At 37.1% G+C, this 22,685-nt stretch overlaps 1 protein-coding gene across 9 annotated transcripts in view; it reads left to right on the forward strand.

Annotated features, from left to right (window-relative positions):
• Positions 1-22,685, forward strand: part of PDLIM5 (PDZ and LIM domain 5) — a 208,998-nt gene that overhangs the window by 55,858 nt on the left and 130,455 nt on the right. For all 9 annotated transcript variants that reach the window (XM_047718016.1, XM_047718006.1, XM_047718008.1 and 6 more), the window contains exon 3: positions 10,464-10,615. In XM_047718016.1, the coding sequence (XP_047573972.1) occupies positions 10,464-10,615 (152 nt within the window). The remainder of the gene's footprint in view (positions 1-10,463; positions 10,616-22,685) is intronic.

Consider the following 22,685-nt stretch of genomic DNA (forward strand, 5'->3'; position numbering starts at 1 on the left):
TTATATTTATCTATGGCATTTGTTACCATTTTCTTTATTATTATAAAGTGGACTACATGGAAACACAAATTTCTGTATAATTAACAAACTTGTTTGACTTAGAGATATTTGTAAATGTGTTCTTTTTTTTTCTTTTCTTTTTTTTTTTTTTAAGATTTTATTCATTTATTTGACAGAGATCACAAGTAGGCAGACAGGCAGGCAGAGAGAGAGGAGGAAGCAGGCTCCCTGCTGAGCAGAGAGCCTGATGCGGGGCTCGATCCCAGAACCCTGAGATCATGACCTGAACCGAAGGCAGAGGCTTAATCCACTGAGCCACCCAGGTGCCCCTCCTTTTTTTTTCTTTTAATAAACCATCATACTTTTCACATTTCTGCCAGAATTATATTCACACGTTAACTACAAAGCACATTAAATCTCTGGGCTTAAACACATGGATTAGCTATAGAATGAAAGTGTCGTGTGGTGTCCTAATAGTGAATTATGGTTTAAAAAGGCACATTTCTATTTCATTGGGATGCTAGTAGAGAAGAATAAAGATACTACTTCAGTAAAGGAGGACTCATCATGGAAAAGAGATTTAGAGTACTAGAACAAACAGTATTAACAGCAGCCCAGTGTTTGAACTAGGTAGTTCAGTGGCTACATAAGGAAAGAAAAGGCATAATCACCCTCTTATTTCCCTTGGTTTTGTGAGGCATAATGACATGTACTTTGAGGTATTCTCCTCACTGCTACCATATAAGGTGTATTCTCAGACTTTTGGGTAAAACTGATTATAGTTTGACTCATAAGCCAAAAGAGAAGGCGTGTAGTTAAAGTAACCACTGCTCACATGGGTCAGGAGTTTACAAAGTTACTCACAGAGAGACATCAGTGATTGTTTTTTCTCGCCATTCTAACATACAGAAAGCCAAATGATTTTATTTTACAGAAAAGAGTATTAAAATGAATCCAGAATAGCCTCAAATTTTAAAGGGGCATGTTTACGTTAGACATCCAAGGGAGAGATTAGCTTTTTATGTGTTGTTGAGTTGCATTTACAGGCTGGCTGGGATGTCAATACTATATGGCAGTAGACAATGCACGACAGAACAATTTTAAGTGCTAAGTGTAATATTGTAGGGCAGATTAATAAGTACTGGAGTGACAGTGAACACATTGGGATTTGAAAAAAAGCTTAAGGGATATGTTTAAAAAAATGCAGTACTTCTCAAATGTTCTTTACTTCTTACTTTAGTGCTTAAAAACTCTACCACTTTTGTTTATTTGTGACATTGGTTGATGACTGAGTAATACTCACTGTTCATCAAGAAAACAAGTTCTGTGAGTTCCCTATTTTGGGGTAGTGCTCATACCTTCTTGTGTGTTTTTTGAGGGGTAGCAGTGTGAAAGTCACAACCATGGTATACTGGGATGTATGTGGGAGATAAACACCTAGAGATTTTCAACCAGAGCCTCCTAAGTCTGGATTCAAATGTTTTCTCCTATAGAAGGTACTAGAAAGTACATTTTAAAACAAAATTAAAGATTGCCCATTACTTAGGAGTTTTTCAAAATAAGACGTTCCTAAGTGCTTTTCTCTACCTCAAGAAAATCCTGTTGGTTAGACTGATATAATTTTATCGGTGTATTTATCCAAATTTTGGTAACAGCACTGTTAGAAAAATGGCATCTTTATTTTCCCATGGTTTAGTTCCCATGGTTTTCGGACATGGGAAATTTCTGGTAGTGTTTCTTTCTATAGCTGTCATATTTATATATTCCTTTTTTACATTTATTAAGTCTGAGGGCATTCTTGTCATACCCATGGTGTTAGGGTCATACATTTCCGAGCATTCCATATTTGTTGAAAATATGCAGAGGTTGAAAACTTGCATGTTGGTTGTGGCTCTTTATATAGGTACCTGTCTTCTGCTTGTTACCCATAGAATACAATAGGATAATTACCAAAGTAATTTTGTGAACCAGCAGAAATTGTTCTTAGTAAACATCTATTAAAATGGTGTTATTTATATTATAAAATCTCTGTAATATATTTGGGTATATATGTCATCGGTAAATAATTTCTATTGCTGACATCTATTTCGTGAGGTTTGTAACTGCTGGCTTATTTCCGAAGGAAGGCATAAGAGGTTTTGTGTGCATACTGAGATTCCCTATGATTTGGAAGGATACATTTCATTAGAGAATTCTAAGTGTTGCAGTCACTGTTGTAGCTAAACATTGTGCTTCTTTTTGAAAAAGCTTAGGGCAATATAGCAGCTATATTAAATAGCTCATTTTTTTTTTTTTTAAGAGAGGGAGAGAGAGAATTCCAAGCAGGCTCCATGCCCAGTGCGAGGCAGAAAGTGGGGGTTCAGTCTCACAACCTTGAGATCATGACCTAACTGAAATCAAGAGTCACATGGTTAACCGACTAAGCGACCTAGGTATCTTAAATGCTTATTTTACTTTAAATATTTTATTTATTTAACTGAGAGAGAGCGAGCACAAGCAGGGGAAGGAACAGGTAGAGGGAGAAGCAGGCTCCCTGCTGAGCAGAGAACCTGATGTGGGGCTCCATCTCAGGACTCTGGAAACATGACCTGAGCTGAAGGCAGACGGCATAACTAACTGAGCCACCCAGGTGCCCCTAAATGATCATTTTAAGGAGCGATCTCAGGCAGTTAAATTTGTTTAAATAAATAATATCTGCCATATTGGGGTCTAACTTTTAAAAGTGAGAGCTCTATAATGTTTTCACTGATTTTGTTTTTTGCTATGAGTTCTCTAATTGTTTTGTTTCTGTGATGTGTTTGCTTTCAAGAGGTAATAGCTATGGGGAAGGGTTAGTCTAACAGGTATATCTCTAACTCCTTATGAATCCCAAATAGCATACTTCTCGTGGATAAGATTAATGTTCTATTTGGTGCATTTTTGAGATTTTTATTTAAGTGGCATGCTCTCTTGAGATGCTGGTATTTTTAATGCAATTTTATAAAGATGTAGTGCTATTTTTCTCTCTCATTGAAAAGTTTTAGGAAGAGAGGCTCCTGGATGGCTTAGTTGATTAAGCATCTGACGTTAACTCAGGTCATGATCTCAGGGTCCTGGGTCAGGCTTCCTACTTGGCTACCTCTGCTTGTCCCTCTGCCCCTCCCCCTGCTCATGCGCCCGTGAGCGCGCGCTCTCCCTCTCTCAAATAAAGGAATAAAATCTTTATATATGTGTGTGTATGTGTATCTTTTTTTTTTAAGTTTTAAGAAGAAATGCTGCTGGAGCCACACATTTGCATGGAGGCTAAGCATTTGGGGAAAGTTTAGTTATAAATTTTATTTGAGTATAATAAAGTTAATGACATGCTTAATGACACACATTGGTATTACTGTGAGTTGATTGGCTTTAAATCATTGTTATTAAGAAGAGTCATTTAGGTTCTTTTAGTTATTCAAATGAAAGTAGAAAATCTCCTATAATTAATTATTACTTTGATGTTTTGTTCAGTTTAAATATTTTATGCATGTGCACATGGAGGTACAACAGACCCAGAGACAAGGATCTAGTTTACCAAACCTTGAATCTAGATCTGGAAATACCTCATGACCCTTTCTTTTCTCATAGTCTTGCTTCCCTATTTTAGCCTCTGTACCAATACCCTCCTTTCTTGTTTTCTTCACTTTCTGTCCCATTTCAAGCCTTCTTCACCAATATTATCTTATTGATTTTTATTCTTTGGCCTTTTGGTACAGTGGCAACACCTAACTGACCTGAGAAGTGGTAATATGAGGTCACTATCCTATGAGAATGGAGTTTGGGAAATTCAGAATTGGAGAGTAGTAAGCAGAGAAAGAGGACATGGAGAGCTGGTTCTGATCCTGTGGCATATGGAGCTCTGTTGCTAAATAAAGGAAAACATAAGGCTTAGAGAAGACAAAGGAATGGAGTGAATAAAGAAGGGATATTTTGTTTTTATTTATGGAGGGAAGGGGAAGCCAGAAGGTCTGACTGGTCAGTTTGAAAAGCTGTTTTCTCTGCCCTGTATGTCCTTGAAACAGGCATCCTGCCTATGTGAATTGGTGGCATGGCATAATAATAATAGTGAACATTTATTTTTGCATTGTGTGATATATGCTATGTTGGTGTTTTATTTATCTGCTGGAGGGCTCTGTGAAACAGGTGGAATTGTAGTCCACATTTTAAGGGGGGCTGGATGAAACTTAGGTCTAGTAAATTAATGTCATGTAATCAAGAAATGGCAGAACATGAATATGAACTCATGTTCGCCTGATTTCAAAGCTTATGCTCTGAACTATGTTCTTATTTGCTATATGGATATCAGCAATCCCTTTGAAGCTCTCTTTTTCCATCTGCAACACAGAGTAAAACTATGATAAATGCCAAAGAAAGATAAAGGGTCTCTCAAAGTTGCTTACTTACTGTTGTTGCTCAGTAAATAGTCCATTACCTTTTCTGGATCATTTCTTACTCAGAATAAAAAAATATTATGTGAGAAGAACTACTCCTTTAAAATAACTAAGAAAATTTGCCTTTGGGTATTTCCTGGTCAAAGTCAGATGGGGGAAGCTCATGTCTGTGGTACCTTTCATCCTTTCATACACACAGACACACACACACAGAGTCTGCCCATCTGCTTATTGAAGACTGGATTTCCTTTTCAAGAGAAAACTTCTTGTCATACATAATTGCAGGATAAAAGGGTTAAAATGAATCCCTAGAGGTTTTAGTCCAAGTGCAGGTGATTGATATTAGAGCCTTTCTCATCTAGGTTAATGGGGAGGCTCAGTAGAGATACCATTCTCTTCATGAGCATATGGTTGTTTTGGTGTACCTTCATTTCTGCATCAGTAAACAGAAGCTCAGAGGTAGTTCCAGTATGTGCAGCCACGTGTGCTTGCGACTTAAGTGAGATCACAAAGCAGTGTTTTTTAGAGAAACATAGAGCTACAATTAAGTTTATGGAAAATTGGACAACAGTAATAAAAATGCTTCTCAAGATCAAAGGAGAAGCATTTGCTTGTGATTAGTTTGATTTATGCTGAGCTTGACCCAGGAGCCTCCCACTACTATTGTTTCTTTACTACACACTGTACATTTATGAAATATGCATACACTTAAGGCTGTCATATAATATGTACAAGATTTACTGATGACAGAAGGTTATTACTGTTTTAGATGAATGCAAGTTATTTGGACTTTGAAAAACAAAGAAAAAATGAACTATGAAAATAATGAGTGACCTTGTAGTTTTTCCTTAGTTTCTAACAATTCATAATAGTGCTACATCCTACCCAATTTAAGGGGAAAAAAACAATGTCTTTCTAGTGGGTGAATGGCTTGAGGAAGTGGGACTAAATGAAGCTCATAGGAGTAGTCAGTGAGATGCCATCTGTAACAAGTCTTAAATTTGTTTCTATGCATTGGGCCTTTCCCACTATATATACAGCATTAGTTCAAGTTCTTCATGATTTTTAATTTAAATTGTGTGAATAGAAAACCTGAATATCTAATACTAAAGATGGCTGGTGATTTAGAAAAGATGTTAATATCAAAACCCAAAATGATTAATATTACTGGCTTCAGAACACTATAGACAAAAAGGAATTTGTTTGACAGTTTAAATAATATGAAAGATTGGATAGATGGTGATGGGCATTTGTTTCCATTTCTGATCATTGATTGAGAAAAGGTTGTGGTTAAATAGTGAAGCTGGTCCTATCTGTGTGTCTATCTATTATCTATCTATCTATGAGAAAGAGAGAGAAGAGACAGCAAGAACTGGGGGCAGAGAGGGGAAGAGGGAGAGAGAGACAATCTTAAACACACTCCATGCTCAACGCTGAGCCTGACAGGGAGCCCTGAATCATAATCTGAGCTGAAATCAAGAGTCTGATGCTTAACTAAGCCACTCAGGTGCCCCATAATTAAGGTCTTCCTAATGCTTGTTAGATAAAGATTAACAAGAGGAGTTGTGATACCTCTTGGAAGGTCCTAGGGAAAATATATCATTAACTATCCCAAATGAATTTACTTTGTTTTATTAGAAATGTGGTTTGAGTGTTGACCTTACTTAGACCAGTTAGGCCTAATGATTAATCAAAGATTCTCATTTTCAGATTAGATCCCAATCTTCTCTCTTTGGTGAACTAAGTATATTTCTACCAGAATTTAGCATATAAAACTGATGTTCCAATTTGTTGATTTCCTCTTTACTATGGTTTAATTAGATGTTTTTCTAATACCTACAATATTCAAAGTTCTTAGAGAAGAGCAAATTCTAAAACATGATCTCTGACTTTATAGAGCTTGTTTAAAGTTGGAAACAGGTTGGTGACAAATTATAGATGGCTCATAATTCAGGCTTTAGTGTTATTCTAAATTGTAGGAAGCAAGCAGATATTTGAAGTTTTTTCACCCTCTTTTTCTAAATAGTTGACATGACTGGAACTATCCAGTATGAAGTGGTAATAGGGCCACCATTATGGAAATGTGAAGATGGAGGGAAGTGGGGGTAATATGGAGAGTTTGATGGTATGAGGTCTTTAGAAAATTCTTATAGTAGTTAGTAGGCAAGGTCAGGGTGACATGTTCAGAGTATGGACTAGCATGGAGGAGTAATGGAAGGATAGACACAATTTAGTAATTTCCCTAGATGTTGGTATCTGTGGAAGAGGCAGAACTCACAGGGGCTATAGGATTTCTGTGCTCTACCGCCTAAAAATAAGAGTGGCAGAGTAAAAGCAATCCTCAAAGGATAGATATTTTAAGTAGTTGGATTTGAACATCCTGAGATCATGGGATCTTAGAATCTAGTAGGCAGCTGGAACAAAGGAGCAAGAAAAGTTTTACTAGTTATGACATTGGGTTTGGTTAGATTATTTTCTTTCTACATTGTTCATTACCTTTATGTTACTACTGGATGAGAGTATTTAAATTCTTCAAGTTGGGTACATTTAGAGAAAATGTCCATAGATTTCAGTTTCTATTTTAAGGCTACATTAATATGAGAAATGGTCAAATAGTATAGATGTGTTCTGTTTCTGGTTATGTCTTCTATTTATCTATCTCCTTACCTATCTAATCTATTTTAATGCTTGACCTAAAAGGAAGGTCAAGCATTGGCTGAAATAAAATCTGGGGTAAATTATTTGATACTTGTCACATTATCAGAATTCAAATTTCAATTCATTTGCTCAGCTTGGAAGGGAATAGATTTTCCTTTGCTCTACCAATGAAGTCTTTCAGATTTAACTCTTTTTTAAGGATTAGATCTATACCTTTGTGCAGACAGCTCACAAATATACTTTTATTTTATTTATTTTTTAAAAGTTCATTTATTTATTTGAGAGAGCGAGCGAGCACAGGTGGAGGGACAGAGGGAGAGGGAGAATCTCAAGCAGACTCCCCACTGAGCATGGAGCCTGATGCGGGGCTCTGTTTCAGGACCCTGAGATCATGACCTGAGCCAGAATTAAGAGTCAGATGCTCAACCGACTGAGCCACCCAGATACCTCAGATAGATAAACTTTTAAAACTGGAAGGGCTCTTTGAGATCATTTAATACAACCCCTACATTTCTGAGGTTAGTAATCTGAAGTCAAGGAAATAGTATTAATAGCTAACATCTATTGAGCTCTTACTTCATCAATTCATTAGAACAACTCTATAAATAAGTCCCATAGAAAGCAGTGGCATTGCTGGCTTTTTGTTTCCTTTGTCAGTGCCCCTCACAATTTAAACAATTTAGTTCTGTGCATTTGGGAATAGTTCATAAATTGTTATTAAATTAAGTGATTTCTTTATATTTAAATTCATAAAAAGAAATAGTAATTATTAAAAGATAGTTATGCCTGTTATTTAATGTTGTAAAACTGTATCTTTTAATGCAATTACTGCTGTTTTTAAAGATTTTTCCCTACCCTACAAAGCTATCATATTTTAATAAATATGCCTGCCTTTATAGTATTTTAAAATATACTTAAGAAAGTTCAATCTTAATTATTTTTTTCTTGATTCTGTGATTCTGAAAACTGGTCCATTTAATTTTTATTGAATTTTGGAACTACTTTGTCAGTCATGTATAATAAAAGCTGTGTATATGTGTGCATACATAAATGTAATATAGTTATGTTGATAAATGTGCTGTGAGTTAAATTTTGATCTGCTTTGTTACTCTGGAAGTTTTTTTCTTTAGTGTCAACATACTACCAATTTTTCTTTCCCTTAAATATCTTGGCAGCTGAGAGGATCGTTTCTATTAGTGTAAAGATGAAAACAAAATCATGATATACTATGTATGTGATAAATTGTGAAAACAAAATCATGATATACTGTTTATGTGCTATACTATGTATGTGATAGAGAATATTTCAGTTTCAAAGTTTTGAAATCTTTTTTTATACTTTGTGAGATTTTATATACCTTTGATCAAATAGGGTTTTTTTTTTGTTTTGTTTTGTTTTTACTAATTTCAAGAATTATTTTGGTCACTTGATGTCATATTTTAAAATGAAACAAATTTCTAATTATGGGTGCGCCTGGGTGGCTCAGTGGGTTAAGTCTCTGCTTTCGGCTCAGGTCATGATCTCAGGATCCTGGGATCGAGGCCTGCATCGGGCTCTCTGCTCAACAGGGAGCTTGCTTCCCCCTCTCTCTCTGCCTGCCGTCTGCCTACTTGTGATCTGTCTCTCTGTCAAATAAATAAATAAAATCTTTTATTTTAAAAAAATTTTCTGATTATATAAAACTTTAGTTTTTCTTAATTTCACTATTTTATTTTATTTTTTAAATTAAGTAGGTTTCGCATACAGCATGGGGCTTGAACTCACGACCCTGAATTATTTTTTATATATTTGTTTATATATTTATATATTTGTTTATATTAAAATTAATCGATCAATTATTTTTTTTGAAGGGAGGTGTGTGTTTTTTTATTTTTAGTCATCAAAGAGAGAGCTAGCACAAGCTGGGGGTTCGGGGGGCGGCAGGTTGAAGGAGAAGTAGGCTCCCCACTAAGGAAGGAGCCCAATGCCGGACTTGATCCTAGGACCCTGGGATCATCAACCTGAGCCAAAGGCAGACAACTGACTAAGCCACCCAGGTGTTCCTGGGATATATTTTTTAATCAAGATGTAATTTTAGTAAAATGTTCTGTAAAATATTTAGTGGTTTTTTTTTTCATTTTTTTAAAAAATTGCAGTAATCATAAAAGTTAACCATTTTAGAGGTGCCTGGGTGCCTCAATGGGTTAAAGCCTCTGCCTTTGGCTCAGGTCATGATCCCAGGGTCCGGGGATCGAGCCCCACATCGGGCTCTCTGCTCAGCAGGGAGCCTGCTTCCCCCACCCCCTGCCTACCTCTCTGCCTACTTGTGATCTCTGTCTGTCAAATAAATAAAATCTTTAAAAAAAAAGTTAACCATTTTAACTATTTTTAAGTGTACAATTCAATTCACTTGCATTATTAAAGTTACAGTATTGTATAGTCCAAAGAGAAACTTATAAAATACTTTAGTTTTAAATATTTGAGGCAGATTGGTTAGTTTCTTTCTTTTTTGGCGGGGGGGGGGGGTTGGTAAAGTCTTATCTTCCAACAACCCAATATTCAGTATGATCTACTTGTACTTACTGAATTCTAAGCTTGCCATTTAAATTAGAATGGTTTCTTTTGATTTGTACTTGTTCCATGTTTCTAGGTATGTATTAAAATTGCATCGTGTTTCATTTTACTGCAATTTTATATTTTCTTCTTTTGGAGCAGTGAAATAGATATATATGAACTTTGAAGGAGGTCAAACTAAGTTATGTGAACACAGAGAAAATTGTTTAGAGAAGGGAAGAAAGATTTGGGGATTGAAGACTGTGGTACACAAAAACGTCTGACAGTCTCAGACACAACTGGTTTCCTTCCCCTCCTACTAAATGCCCAGAGTAGGAAGCACATCTAGTGTAAAAGATCTTTGGGCCTATGAGCTAAAAGAATTCAGTACCCCAAACACTGGGTAGGAATTGGACTCAACAGGAAGCATTGTTCAGTAGATCCTCTGTCTGTGTTACTCTTTGTGCTCAAACAAAAATACAGCTGTTTAGAGATTTAAGCATTATTTCTAAGAGTTGAAATAGCCTATTCATATTACAGATGTTAAATGTAGTTTTCTTGGCTGTTTCTCTTCTTCATTCATGACAAGCACACACTGCTCTTGTTACACAATAAAGAAATAGAGAACTTATCAGGAACCTTTTTCAGAAAACGCTTTCAGTTTTTAGAAAGCAAATAAGAATTTAAGAAGATAAACACAAAAGTCATTTGAATTTTAACTTTACCTGTTAATAAAGATAACTTTTTATTACATTGTCTAAAAGTATATTAGTATACTTTTGATGCAAGCGAAAGTATAATTTTCATCTGTGTTGATTATTCTGTGTTGTAAAGAGTGACACTCCTAATGAAATATATTTATTACAGCTCAAAGATGGCGGCAAAGCATCCCAGGCAAATGTAAGAATAGGCGATGTGGTTCTCAGCATTGATGGAATAAGTGCACATGGAATGACTCATCTTGAAGCCCAGAACAAGATTAAGGGTTGTACAGGCTCTTTGAACATGACTCTGCAAAGGTAATTTGCATTTTGTTTGCCTCTGAGGGAGAAAACAATACTGAGGAGTGTGTTTTTGTGTATCTCATTTGAGGTGTTAACTAAGAAGTTTCTCCTACCATTTTTCAGGTAGATAAATTTCAAAATATAATGGCTTTTAAATTGAGTAATTGAGCAGTGTGAAAAATTGGTGAAAGCTTTGGATTATTTCCCCATAAAAAGACATGCATCATGTACTGATAAAATTTGTGTATGGTTTTAGAAAATCTAAGAATTCCTGAAATTTCTCAATAGAGTGTAGGCTAAAAATTCTTGTTATTGGGTAAATTTTTTTTTTAAAGATTTTATTTATTTATTCGACAGAGAGAGATCACAAGTAGGTAGAGAGGCAGGCAGAGAGAGAGAGAGGGAGGGAAGCAGGCTCCCCGCTGAGCAGGGAGCCCAATGCAGGACTCAATCTCAGGACCCCGAGATCATGATCTGAGCCGAAGGCAGAGGCTTAACCCACTGGGCCACCCAGGCGCCCTATTATAGGGTAAATTCTTATTCTTATTATATCTAGGGTAAAATTCTTATTATCGGGTAAAACTCTTGGCTTTAATATTCTGGGTAGTGTATTAGAAGGTATTCTTTTAAAATAAATAGGCTTTTCCTAGTATGTCTTTTTTGCCCTTTTTTCCTGAGTGGAAGAAAATATTTTTACATTTGAAATGCAGATTTTTCAAAAAAAAAAAAAAAAAAAAAAAAAAAAAAGAAATGCAGATTTTTCAGAACTTACTATTTTGTTTTTTAAAGATACTCTGGCCTCAGATGACTAGCATAGCATAGCTAGTCATCTCATTGATTATAATGTATCAGGCATTTTGAGCATTTGACCTACTTTGAATCATGTGGATTGCTTGCTAAAAATACTGATAGGAATCAGAATTATCTGAAAGGGCCAAGAAGTATATTTTAGTAAGATCCCTATAATTATTATGAATTATAAAGTTAAAAGCACTGCAGTATCTTGGGCCCAGAGGAAGGGAGGTAAAAGGGAGTGGGGAGAAGGTGACTGAATGATAGCTTTCAGCCTTTAAGGTTTATAGGGAAAATAGCTATCATTTATCAGCTGAGTATGGAAAGTTTTAAATAAGTCTTGTTTTTGATGAGTACAAAAAGTGTTCTCTATTTCTATAAAATTTGGAAGACACCATTTTCCCCCCAGAACATCTCAGAGCCTTCTATAAATTATTGTGTATATTGTTAATTTTTAAGAGGGAAAAAACATGTGGTACCAAACATATTTGCCTATGGAACCTTTTTTTCTTGGAGGCTCTCCTGGGACTATTTAAAGGATATATACAAGGTAAGGTATGTACTTTTCTGGAAGTGTATCAATTTGGTCTTAAAACTGAATAGGAGAAATTTTTATGAACTTAGACTTAGGGATTTACTTTGATATAACCAGCCCCCCCAACCCTCCTCTTTTGTGTGTGTGTGAGAAATTCCTGTCAGTGGGACTGTTAGGTCAAAGGTTATTTGTATTTAAATTTTGATAGCTGTTAGGTATATGTTTTAATGCATATAAAGGAGTCAATGAGAAAAAAATAACCTGCTAAAAATTTCTATTTTTGTAGTGTTTTTTTTTTCTGTTCTATGTACTGAGATCTGTAACACACAATTATTGTTACTAATTAAATGAAAAGCAGGGGCGCCTGGGTGGCTCAGTGGATTAAAGCCTCTGCCTTCGGCTCGGGTCATGATCCCAGGGTCCTGGGATCGAGCCCCACATCGGGCTCTCTGCTCGGCGGGGAGCCTGCTTCCTCCTCTCTCTCTCTGCCTGCCTCTCTGCCTACTTGTGAGCTCTCTCTGTCAAATAAATAAATAAAATCTTTAAAAAAAATAAAAATAAAAAAATAAATGAAAAGTAGTAATTTTTTAAAAAAGATTTTATTTATTTATTTGAGAGCGAGACAGGATGAGAGAGGGAACACAAGCAGGGGCAATGGGAGAGAGAGAAGCAGGCTTCCCTCTGAGCAGGGAGCCGGATGCAGGGCTTGATCCCAGGACCCTGGGATCATGACCTGAGCAGAAGGTAGATGCTTAATGACTGAGCCACCCAGGTGCCCCGAAAAGTAGTCATTTTTATTTATACTCATTTTACTAAATACGAATTTTGAAAGGGTACCACGAAGTCAGTAAACTTAGATATTAGATTAGAAGCTTAGCTATATGTTACTTTCTTTTGAAAATACTTCAGGGTCCCATAAGAATAGATGAAAACCAGATGTTACTTTGTTTGTATGCATTTCCAATTTAAGTAATCTGTTACTGACCGTTAACAAAGATTCTTTTAAGCCACTTAAATATGAAATTTAACAAGCCAAGTTATTCTAAACATTTGGAGATACTGCTTAATTTTGTCTTCATATTTCTGAATATAGACATTCAGGGCCCAAAACATGAGAGAGAATTTGAGAGTCCTGTTGTTACTTATTGTAATTCTCAAGTTTTTTAACACTTCTTGTGTTAAGTAGTGTCAACCTGAAAAGAGATTTGCATTTGAAAGAATTTATGATATAACATTGTCAATACTACTGGGGCCACCTGGGTGGCTTCATCGGTTAAGCATTTGATTCTTGATTTTAGCTCAGGTCAACTCAGGTCATAATCTCAGGGTCATGAGATTGAGCCCTGCATTGTGCTGCACGCTGTGTATGGAACCTGCCTGAGATTCTCTCTCTCTCTCTGCCCTACTTCCTCTGCCCCATCCCTCCCCATACTTGCCTGAATGTGCGCGTGCGCACACGCGCGCTCTGTCTCAAAAAAAAAAAAAAAAGCAAAACATTAACAGTACTAGTGAAGAAATATTTTTGCCTTTCAAGGAAAAAATAAAACTTTGAAGAGTTAGTTTCAATCTTTCCCTATAGTAAGTTGTGTCCCTTCCTAAGTTCTGTCTCATACTGAAGCAAATGTTTTCTCTTCCACTTATTTCTGAATTTGACAACAGCATCCGTAATTTGCCTCCTGTCACCTTACCCTCTTTATTCCATCTATTACCAACCAGACTGTTTTGTAGTCTTCTTCCAAAATGACCTACAACAGTGCTTGTGCCGTGTAACTCTTTTCTTCTTAAACATGTTCTTTTCTTTGTGAACATGTAGTACTTCCCTTTACAGACTTGTCGTAGTACTCCAGTTTCCCTGGAAGCAGAACCAGAGATAGAATTCATGTAAAAGTAATATATCAGTAGAGGTCTTTGAAATGTTATAGCAAAGTGAGTGAAGCAGGATTGGGAAGAGGAAGAAACTGAGATGAACAAGGATGTGGTTTCAGGGGATATGTAGCCTCAGCTTGATCCAGGAGGTAACTTCGGGATAAAATCGTACCATAGAGGCTGTCTTGCCTTGAGGCGAGGGAACAGGGCTTTTGTCCCCCCTCTCTTGGATTTGTTAGTCACTGGCCACCAGTTTTCCTGGAAATATATGTGTGTGGATGTGTGTGTGTGTGTGTGTGTGTGTGTGTGTGTGTGTACGCACGCGCGCATGCAGGGTGGAGGTAAGGAGGTATCTTCTGTTGCTTACACAGAAAGTTGCTGGTGAGCACCATTAGTTTTTCATGAGTGGCTGTACCAAACTGGTAGAAGGGTTCCAGGGACCCCAGGCTGGGTACAGCATGTGCTGAGATTCCATCTGGACTTGAGTCTACTTGCTCAGAGGATTAGGTTCTCTGTGATCTAGACTGAAATTGTCCTCCCCAGATCATCCCTACTGATCAGTGAGTTCTATCATTTTATTTCAGGTGTTTCTTACTGGCCCTCACCTGCCTGTCTGTCCTTTCATGAAATTCACCTCATCTAAGATGCCTACTCACCTCTTCACTGCCAACACAAGCTTCTACATCGACAAAGCCCATGTTGAACCTCATCAGCCACCTGTTGTCTTCTCTTACTTTTGCAACTCAGTTCATTTTTTCCCTGTCTGATCTCCTATGACAAGCTTTTACCATTTGATTCAGAATTTAATTATGTGCTAGGTATAACCAGGAATAACAAGGCAGATTCCATGAGGCATACAAATAAACGTAGTTAATAGTCATACCTAATACTGACAACATATTTAAATAATTACTCCATGTATATTAGTTCTGCTTCTCCAGCTGGACTCCTTGAAAGCAAAGACCATGTTTTTTATACAATCTGTTTAACAACATCTTGTATAGTTTTATGTTCTTAATGTCTAATTAATATTTGATGAATACCAGCACTAATTCCCAAACTTGGCATCATTTATTTGTTCCACAAGTAGTTTTTAAGCTTTTAGTATATGCCAAACATTGTTATAGATGCTGGGGACATGCAGTGAGCAGAAGAGACAAAAATCTCTGCTTCACAGTGCTTACCTTTTAGTAAGCAGAAATAGGTAAGTGTTCTGGGGAAAAATAGAGCATGTAAGAGAGCTAGGGGGTGCAGGGGTAGGGAATTGCAAGTTAAAATAGAGTGGTCAGGAAAGCTTCAGTGAGAAGGTTATTGGCTATGTGGGTCATGCGTGTCCTAGGCAGAGGGAAGAAGTGGTACAGTGGCCCTGTCAGGGAGTCCAGTATGCTTGGAACAGAGAGAGTGAAGCCTGAGTGAGCGCAGGTAAGAGGTGAGGTCAGAGAGGTGGCATGGGATGGTATAGAGCATGTAGTCTTGTGGGTCACTGTGATATTGTAATCAAATTTAAGTTTTCCTGGACCTAAAAAAAAAGTTGTGAGAAAGCCTTGAAAAGTTACAGCTGCCTGGCCAGTTCTATCTACAGCAAGGTCTGGGAGAGAAATGATGTCATTATTGGAAGGAGGGGCTAGAAGGAGGAGCAGACCAAGTTTCTCCTCAAGTCTTCAGAGTGGTGGCACTCACTGCCTTTTCCTCCTAAGGCTGTCAGAAACAAGGGATGGTTGCCACTCTTGTGGAGTTCTGTTTACCTCCACCCAAGAATCCCCAGAGGGAGAAGATAAGAGAAAAGCCATTTTTGTTTTTGAAATGAAAGTTACCAGAAATTTTATTTTGTGAATATTTTTTGCCCAAAGTATTATTGATATGTATCAATTCATTAAATATATAGTATATACACTTAATTGATTTCTTCTTTAGGCCTAACCTCAATATCTGAAAATAGGATTTAGATAAGAAAAGTAAGATAAAGATACTTGCTTATGATTTTTTTTAAAAAAGATTTTATTTATTTATTTGACAGAGATCACAAGTAGACAGAGAGGCCGGGGCAGGGGGTGGGGAGCAGGCTCCCTGCTGAGCAGAGAGACTGATGGGGGGCTTGATCCCAGGACCCTGGGATCAAGACCTGAGCCGAAGGCAGAGGCTTTAACCCACTGAGCCACCCAGGAGCCCCCAGATACTTGCTTATGATTAAGGTTGTTTTGGGGGCGCCTGGGTGGCTCGGTGGGTTAAAGGTTGTTTTGTAACTGTTTTTTTCCTATCTAGTCTAGTATGAGGGTATTTAATAAAGCAAACATATTATCTCTCTATGATATCCTGAAAAGATAAGACTTGATTCACTATGTTCTGGGTATCTAATGAATATGGAGGTGTGGAAGATTTCTTTTTAATATGTCTTTTATCCTTGGAATAGGATTGGAAGTTGTTTTTTCTCCTTCTTCTTTTTCTTCCTCCTCTTCTTCTTCTTCTTTTTTTCCTCCTGCAACTGCAACTGATTCTGAGTACAACTGGACAATGAAAAATTCTATTTGAAATTATTTTTCCTCTTGGTGAAATTAGGCAAATAGCAGCATCCTTATTTTTAAATATCAACTGCATTTTGCCTATAATTTTACCCAAGTCAAAATGGATCATTTTTAAAGTTATATTTCAGTTAACAAAAGAAGAAAATTACTTTCTAAAGCTTTGATGTTGAATAACTATTAACTAATTATATTAGAATTAGATTCTAAGATTTTAACTGTTTCATTTCAGTAGTTTTCTGCGTAACACAGATAAACTTGCTGCTAACTTACTGTATAAATTGAGGCAAGTCACTGAACTTGTGGTATTTAATTTTCTTGACTATAAAATGAGGTCATGGGTGATTTTCTAAGTTCCCTTAAATTCTGGTTCTTGTTCTGATTTTTCAGCTGTAAATGGCTAAGTTCCCTAGAGCTTGCTGTTAGATCAAACTAACTTAGGTTTGCTTATTTTGGCTGAGAGAATCAGGAAATTGGACTTTCTTCATTGGAGTTATCTTAAACTGTGCCAGGTTAGCAAAGTGACTTGTACTATTCTGCTGACTTTAAGGTGAAATGTAGGTCAGATGGATAGTCAAACAGCATTTAATCATAAAAAGTATTTTACATATTTGTCATTTTATATTTTTTAATTAATCCTCTCAGAATCACAGAGAAAAAATATATACGTATCACTTTTCTAATCTTCCTTTTTTTTTTTTTTTACATTACTGATAGTAACAAGTCTGTGATTTGTTTTTTGTTCCATAGGCTTCATTTAGTGTATAATGTATTATGATTGGAAGTGAAAGTTCTAGAAGGATTGAGTTTTGAAAAATATTGATATACTCTCTTTCTGCCTCCCCCTTCTTCCTCATCCTTCAAACAACAGCAACAAAAAAAATTGTCAGATGTTCAGTAACTACTACTAATGAATGACAGATTGGACTAATTTAATAGGCTCACTTAATTATGAGAAAAAAGAAAAAAAGTAGCTGTTTTACCAGACAGAAGCTATTAGCTGTCTTTTGTTTCATTTTAACAGATTGCTTACTATTTTATTACTGTTAGCTTTATGGATTCCACTCTGCTCTTTCACTAATAGCATAGAGGCAGGATTTTAGAAAGTATTCTTTTTTTAATCAAAATTTTCAGTTCTCTGTTTGGAATTTTGAATTTGTGTGAATTTAGAAGACATTTAGGTTGATTATCTTTTAATTGGAGTTGCACACCGATATTCACGTGCTTTTCTAATTTCTTTTCCGCAGTTTAGCTTTTACTGTTTTTTTGTTTGCTTGTTTGTGTTAGTTTTAGTTTAGTTTTTAATTCTTAAATGGGAGGATGACTCTTTTTCAGAAGGACTGGGTCTGATCACATCATCCCTGCCCCCATCATTAAAAGTAGCAGTGCTGGGGCGCCTGGGTGGCTCAGTGGGTTAAGCCGCTGCCTTTGGCTCAGGTCATGATCCCAGGTCCTGGGTTCGAGCCCCACATCAGGCTTTCTGCTCAGCAGGGAGCTTGCTTCCTCCTCTCTCTCTGCCTGCCTCTCTGCCTACTTGTGATTTCTCTCTGTCAAATAAATAAATAAAATCTTAAAAAAAAAAAAAAAAAGTAGCAGTGCTGCTTAGGAAAGGGGAAGAAGACAAGCATGCAGGGACATCTCAATTGTGCAGTGCTTTTCACAAATTTAAGAAGGAGTTAACATACCCATTTTTCAGATGAGTACATTATGGCTTCAAGAGTTTATGTGATATGCATAATAAACCCAGGTCAGTTCAAAGCCTAAGCCCCTCCCCACCTTCTTTCTTGTAGCATTGACTTAATGACTCCAGTATCCTAATAAAATTAGGTAAGACCGGATAGTAATGCAGGAGGCATAACTTTTTGACTCTTTCGCTTGTAAGCAATCACAACTCTCTGTCCAAGATGTACTTTTCATTTGCACTCTCACCTGTCATGTTCTATAAGTAATATTATACCTAAATTATTTTCTATGTGTTTCATAGACCCTATATATTAGAATGAAAAGAAAGAAAAAAAAAGAAGGCTAAGTAGATCGGTGTACCATTAGATGGAAGCATTCATTTGGATACTGACTTGTGTATATGGTTGTTGGTCCTAATTCAGAATGTGATCTTTCGATTTTCCCTCCTAAATTTATAACCCTGTTGACTGTATTTGCTTATTTATTTCTTTATTAAAGTTTGAAGACAGTTCTTCTACCTTTGTATTCGATGAGTAACTAAGGATTTAGGACTTAAAAAAATATTTTTAGAGCTTTTTAGGGCTCATTATGATACTCACTGGAAAAACTGTCAGTCAGCAAATCAGCAGGCATGGAAGAGAAGCATTTATTATATCCCGTTTTCTTCAGCTCAATAGAGATAAAGATAGTTGAAACTGAACTTGAAGGCTCAAGAGCGTTGATTCATTTTTTTTTTTTATATTCTGTAGCAATTTGAGAACAGATTTGGTAAATATAGGTTAATCAGAGTGTATTTTGCATTTTGAAATTCCTTCCTTTGAACTTTGTATCTTAAAAATGTGTGGTTTTTCTTAACAATAAAAATATTCTTTATTCCTGTGAAGGAAAAATTATTTTAGTCTGTAATCCTTTGGGAAAATAATCCTAAGAAATTATTTATTTATTTATTTTTTAAGATTTTATTTATTTATTTGACACAGAGAGAGAGAGAGATCACAAGTAGGCAGAGAGGCAGGCAGAGAGAGAGGGGGAAATAGGCTCCCTGCTGAGCAGAGAGCCCGATGTGGGACTCGATCCCAGGACCCTGAGATCATGACCTGAGCCGAAGGCAGAGGTTTAACCCACTGAGCCACCCAGGTGCCCTGAAATAATATATATATATATATATTTTTAAAAGATTTTATTTATTTATTTGACAGAGAGAGATCACAAGTAGACGGAGAGGCAGGCAGAGAGAGAGAGAGGGAAGCAGGCTCCCTGCTGAGCAGAGAGCCCGATGCGGGCCTCGATCCCAGGACCCTGAGATCATGACCCGAGCCGAAGGCAGCGGCCTAACCCACTGAGCCACCCAGGCGCCCTGAAATAATATATTTAAAGACTTGTTTAATTATAAAGCTTTATTGAAAAGTTTTAATACGAAGAATTGTGTATGCAGAATTTTTTTAAAAGGCCATGAAATGGGAATGGTAATAACACTGGCTTTAAAATTAGGCAAACTTGGGGCAAACCTTGGTTCTACCACTTTCTGGTTGTGTAACCTTAGGCAAGTTATGTGACTGAATTTCAGTTAGCCATTTGTTGTTGGGCATAGTAAGAACTGCCTTCTAGGGCTCTTATAAAGGTTAGACAAATTAGCCTATGTAAAGAACCACAGGCACAGTAGACGTAAGTTATTTTCTCTCTTCTTCCTTCTTTCCTCAAGGTAAGTATTAATATAGTATCTATTTTAAAGATACTTCTTAGAGATCATATTTATTTTGTTTCTTAGCAACCGAATGGGTGTGACTGGAAGGAAACGGAGAAAATGAGAGGGATTATAATATGGTAGGTAGTTATGTGAGAAAGTCAGAAAGATAATCTTGTAAGTTAGAAGAAAACATTTTTTTAGTCAGGTGAGTGAATTTTGATCATACATTTGTAATTAAAGCTTTTTAAAAACAGTGGAGTGAATACAACCATGCTTACTGCCAGCTGACACCTGCTTTGGTTCAAAATTATTGCCTTCACCGGTAATTTATGGCAGCAGAGAGAAACCAGTACACACCTAGTCTTCTTTATTCTGCTCATTCCTCCTGTTGTCCTTAGAGGAACAATGTAGATACAATTCCTTTTCACTGTGGCTTCAGTGAGAAAGATAAACAAAAAAAATGAGTTTTTTTTAAATCTCTCTTGCCCATGCACATTCATGCATACTCCCTGTAATTTCCTGAGTAACGTTAAAATCAATTTAAATCGCTAACTTTTGGATCGTGTTTTTATGATACTTTTAGAAATATTTTTTATAACCTTTTGTCAACACAAACATTAATTACTTAAGGTCAGTCGAAAAATCTCACCATGTTCCAAATTTTTAAAAACTGGACTTTTCCTCCAGTTTACATTATGACTAGTAGTCATAGGGGCAGATAGATAAAAAGAGAGTGATTTATGATTTCTGCTGTTAAGGAATTTGTATCTATTCATTGGGCTAAGAAGAGACAGGCAGTGCTTCCGGGCTGCAGGGATCCCACTGAAAGCTGAAACTTGGGCTAGGCTTTCAGAGTGAGGAGGGTGTGTCAGCTGGAGGAATACCCTCTGAGGCAGTTTGAAGGCAGCCACTCCCCAGGTATAGGTGGGGATGGGTGTGTTGACCAGTTGGAACTAGAGATAAGAATAAAAGGAAAGGTAGATGAGAATAGTGCTTTGCAGGTCCTAGACACTGAGGTATTATTAAAAGTTTTGACCCGAAAAGTGACAATTCAGAATAATACTTAGTGAGACTGCTTGGAAGAAGTTGGAGAGACATAGAGACAGGGAGACTAGTTAGGCAAGTATTGCAGTAACTTGGCTACAGGAGGGCTTGAAATGTAAAACAGGATAAATGAGAGAAATCAGAGCTTGAAGAATAGTTCTAAAAGTCACAGTAGTGGGGTGATACGAGGAAAGAGGGAAGAGATAGTTAGCCTGCTGGAGCCATGCTTTGTTCTCCTTTTACCTTCCCCCTGCTCTGTCTGCTTACTGGATGTGCTCCTGTCCTGTCATTCACTGAAAGTGCTGCACACCTGGGTACTTCAATCATGTTAACAAGGTCAGGACTGAGGGTGCGCCTTATCTCACTCATTTGTGTTGCCTGCTGCACTGATCTTGGTGGATGGCCCACCACCCACCCTGTTACCCAGATCAGAAAGACTCATTCCTTGCCTGAACCTCCCACATTCGTTCCTAACCACCTGTTGAGTCACATTTGCATACATCTCCAGTCAGACTATGAATAGAGTAGAATAAATTAGCATAGCCTTAAGGCATGGTGGTGGCTGAGGCACAGCACCTAGTCAGAAGGCCTGGGACTTAAAAGGAAATGTTTTTAGAGCCATTTGTTTAGCATGTACTAATGGAACACTTGCTGTGCTGATCACTGAGGATAAAAAGGAAGTCCTCACACCTGCCTTCAAGCTGGTTTCTGACCTTAAATAAGGACTTTTTTTTTTTAAAAGCATATTTTTTTTAAAAGATTTTATTTATTTATTTGACAGAGATCACAAGTAGGCAGAGAAGCAGGCAGAGAGAGATAGGAGGAAGCAGACTCTCCGCTGAGCAGAGAGCCCGATGTGGGGCTCGATCCCAGGACCCTGGGATCACGACCTGAGCCGAAGGCAGAGGCTTTAACCCACTGAGCCACCCAGGCGCCCCAGGACTTTTTTTTTTTTTTTTAATGTCAAATACTTTACGGGCAACCTTTCCCCTGTCACATTAAGTTAATAGTTGTATTTTTAGTAATTGCAGATTTTATATTGTATTGCAGTTTTAATTTTTTTTTAAAGATTTTATTTAGTTATTTGACAGAGAAAGATCACAAGTGGGGAGAGAGGCAGGCAGAGAGAGAAGAGGAAGCAGGCTCCCTGCTGAGCAGAGAGCCTGATGGGGGACTCAATCCCAGGACCCTGAGATCATGACCTGAGCAGAAGGCAGAGGCTTTAACCCACTGAGCCACCCAGGCGCCCTGTATTGCAGTTTTAAATGAAGAGGAAGATTTTTTACATTTATGTACAAGAATCCACATGTATTTATTTAATTTTTTTCATTTTATTTTATTTCTTTTCTGTGTTCCAAAATTCATTGTTTGTGCACCACACCCAGTGCTCCATGCAGTACATGCCCTCCATAATACCCACCACCAGGCTCACCCAACCCCCCACCCCTTTCCCCTCCAAAAGAATCAAAATATATACATGATTTAAGCAGACTTTAAGCTTTTCGTGCTTAGTACACATATGAATCCATGGCTTACATGTGAGAACTTAAATCTTGTGCCAGTCGCCCCTAGCTGCTTCAAGTTGGTTCATAGACTGGGAAACACTGGCCAAAGAAATTTTAAGCTATCTGAAAGTAGAGAGACAGAGTCCTAAGCAGAGACATCCAGAGAAGGTGAGTCTAAGGAGAGATAGCATGAGGATGGGGAGGGAAACAGAGACAGAAAGACAGACAAGGTAGGACAGTTGATGGAGCACTGTCGTTGGAGAAGATTCTCCTGGTCACATGGACTTATTACTAGATAAGAAAGATGATGATTTGGCTTAAGCTTCAGATTAACCAGATTAAGCTTCATTATCATTTTAAGAAAGAAAATTAAGCTTAATTTCAGAGTTTTTAAATGAGAAACGCACAGTATTTCTTTGTGTGAAAAGCAGTCCCCGGGTAAGATGTAATGTGC

Source organism: Lutra lutra, chromosome 2, assembly GCF_902655055.1.
Source record: "Lutra lutra chromosome 2, mLutLut1.2, whole genome shotgun sequence".
NCBI classification, from domain to species: domain Eukaryota; kingdom Metazoa; phylum Chordata; class Mammalia; order Carnivora; family Mustelidae; genus Lutra; species Lutra lutra.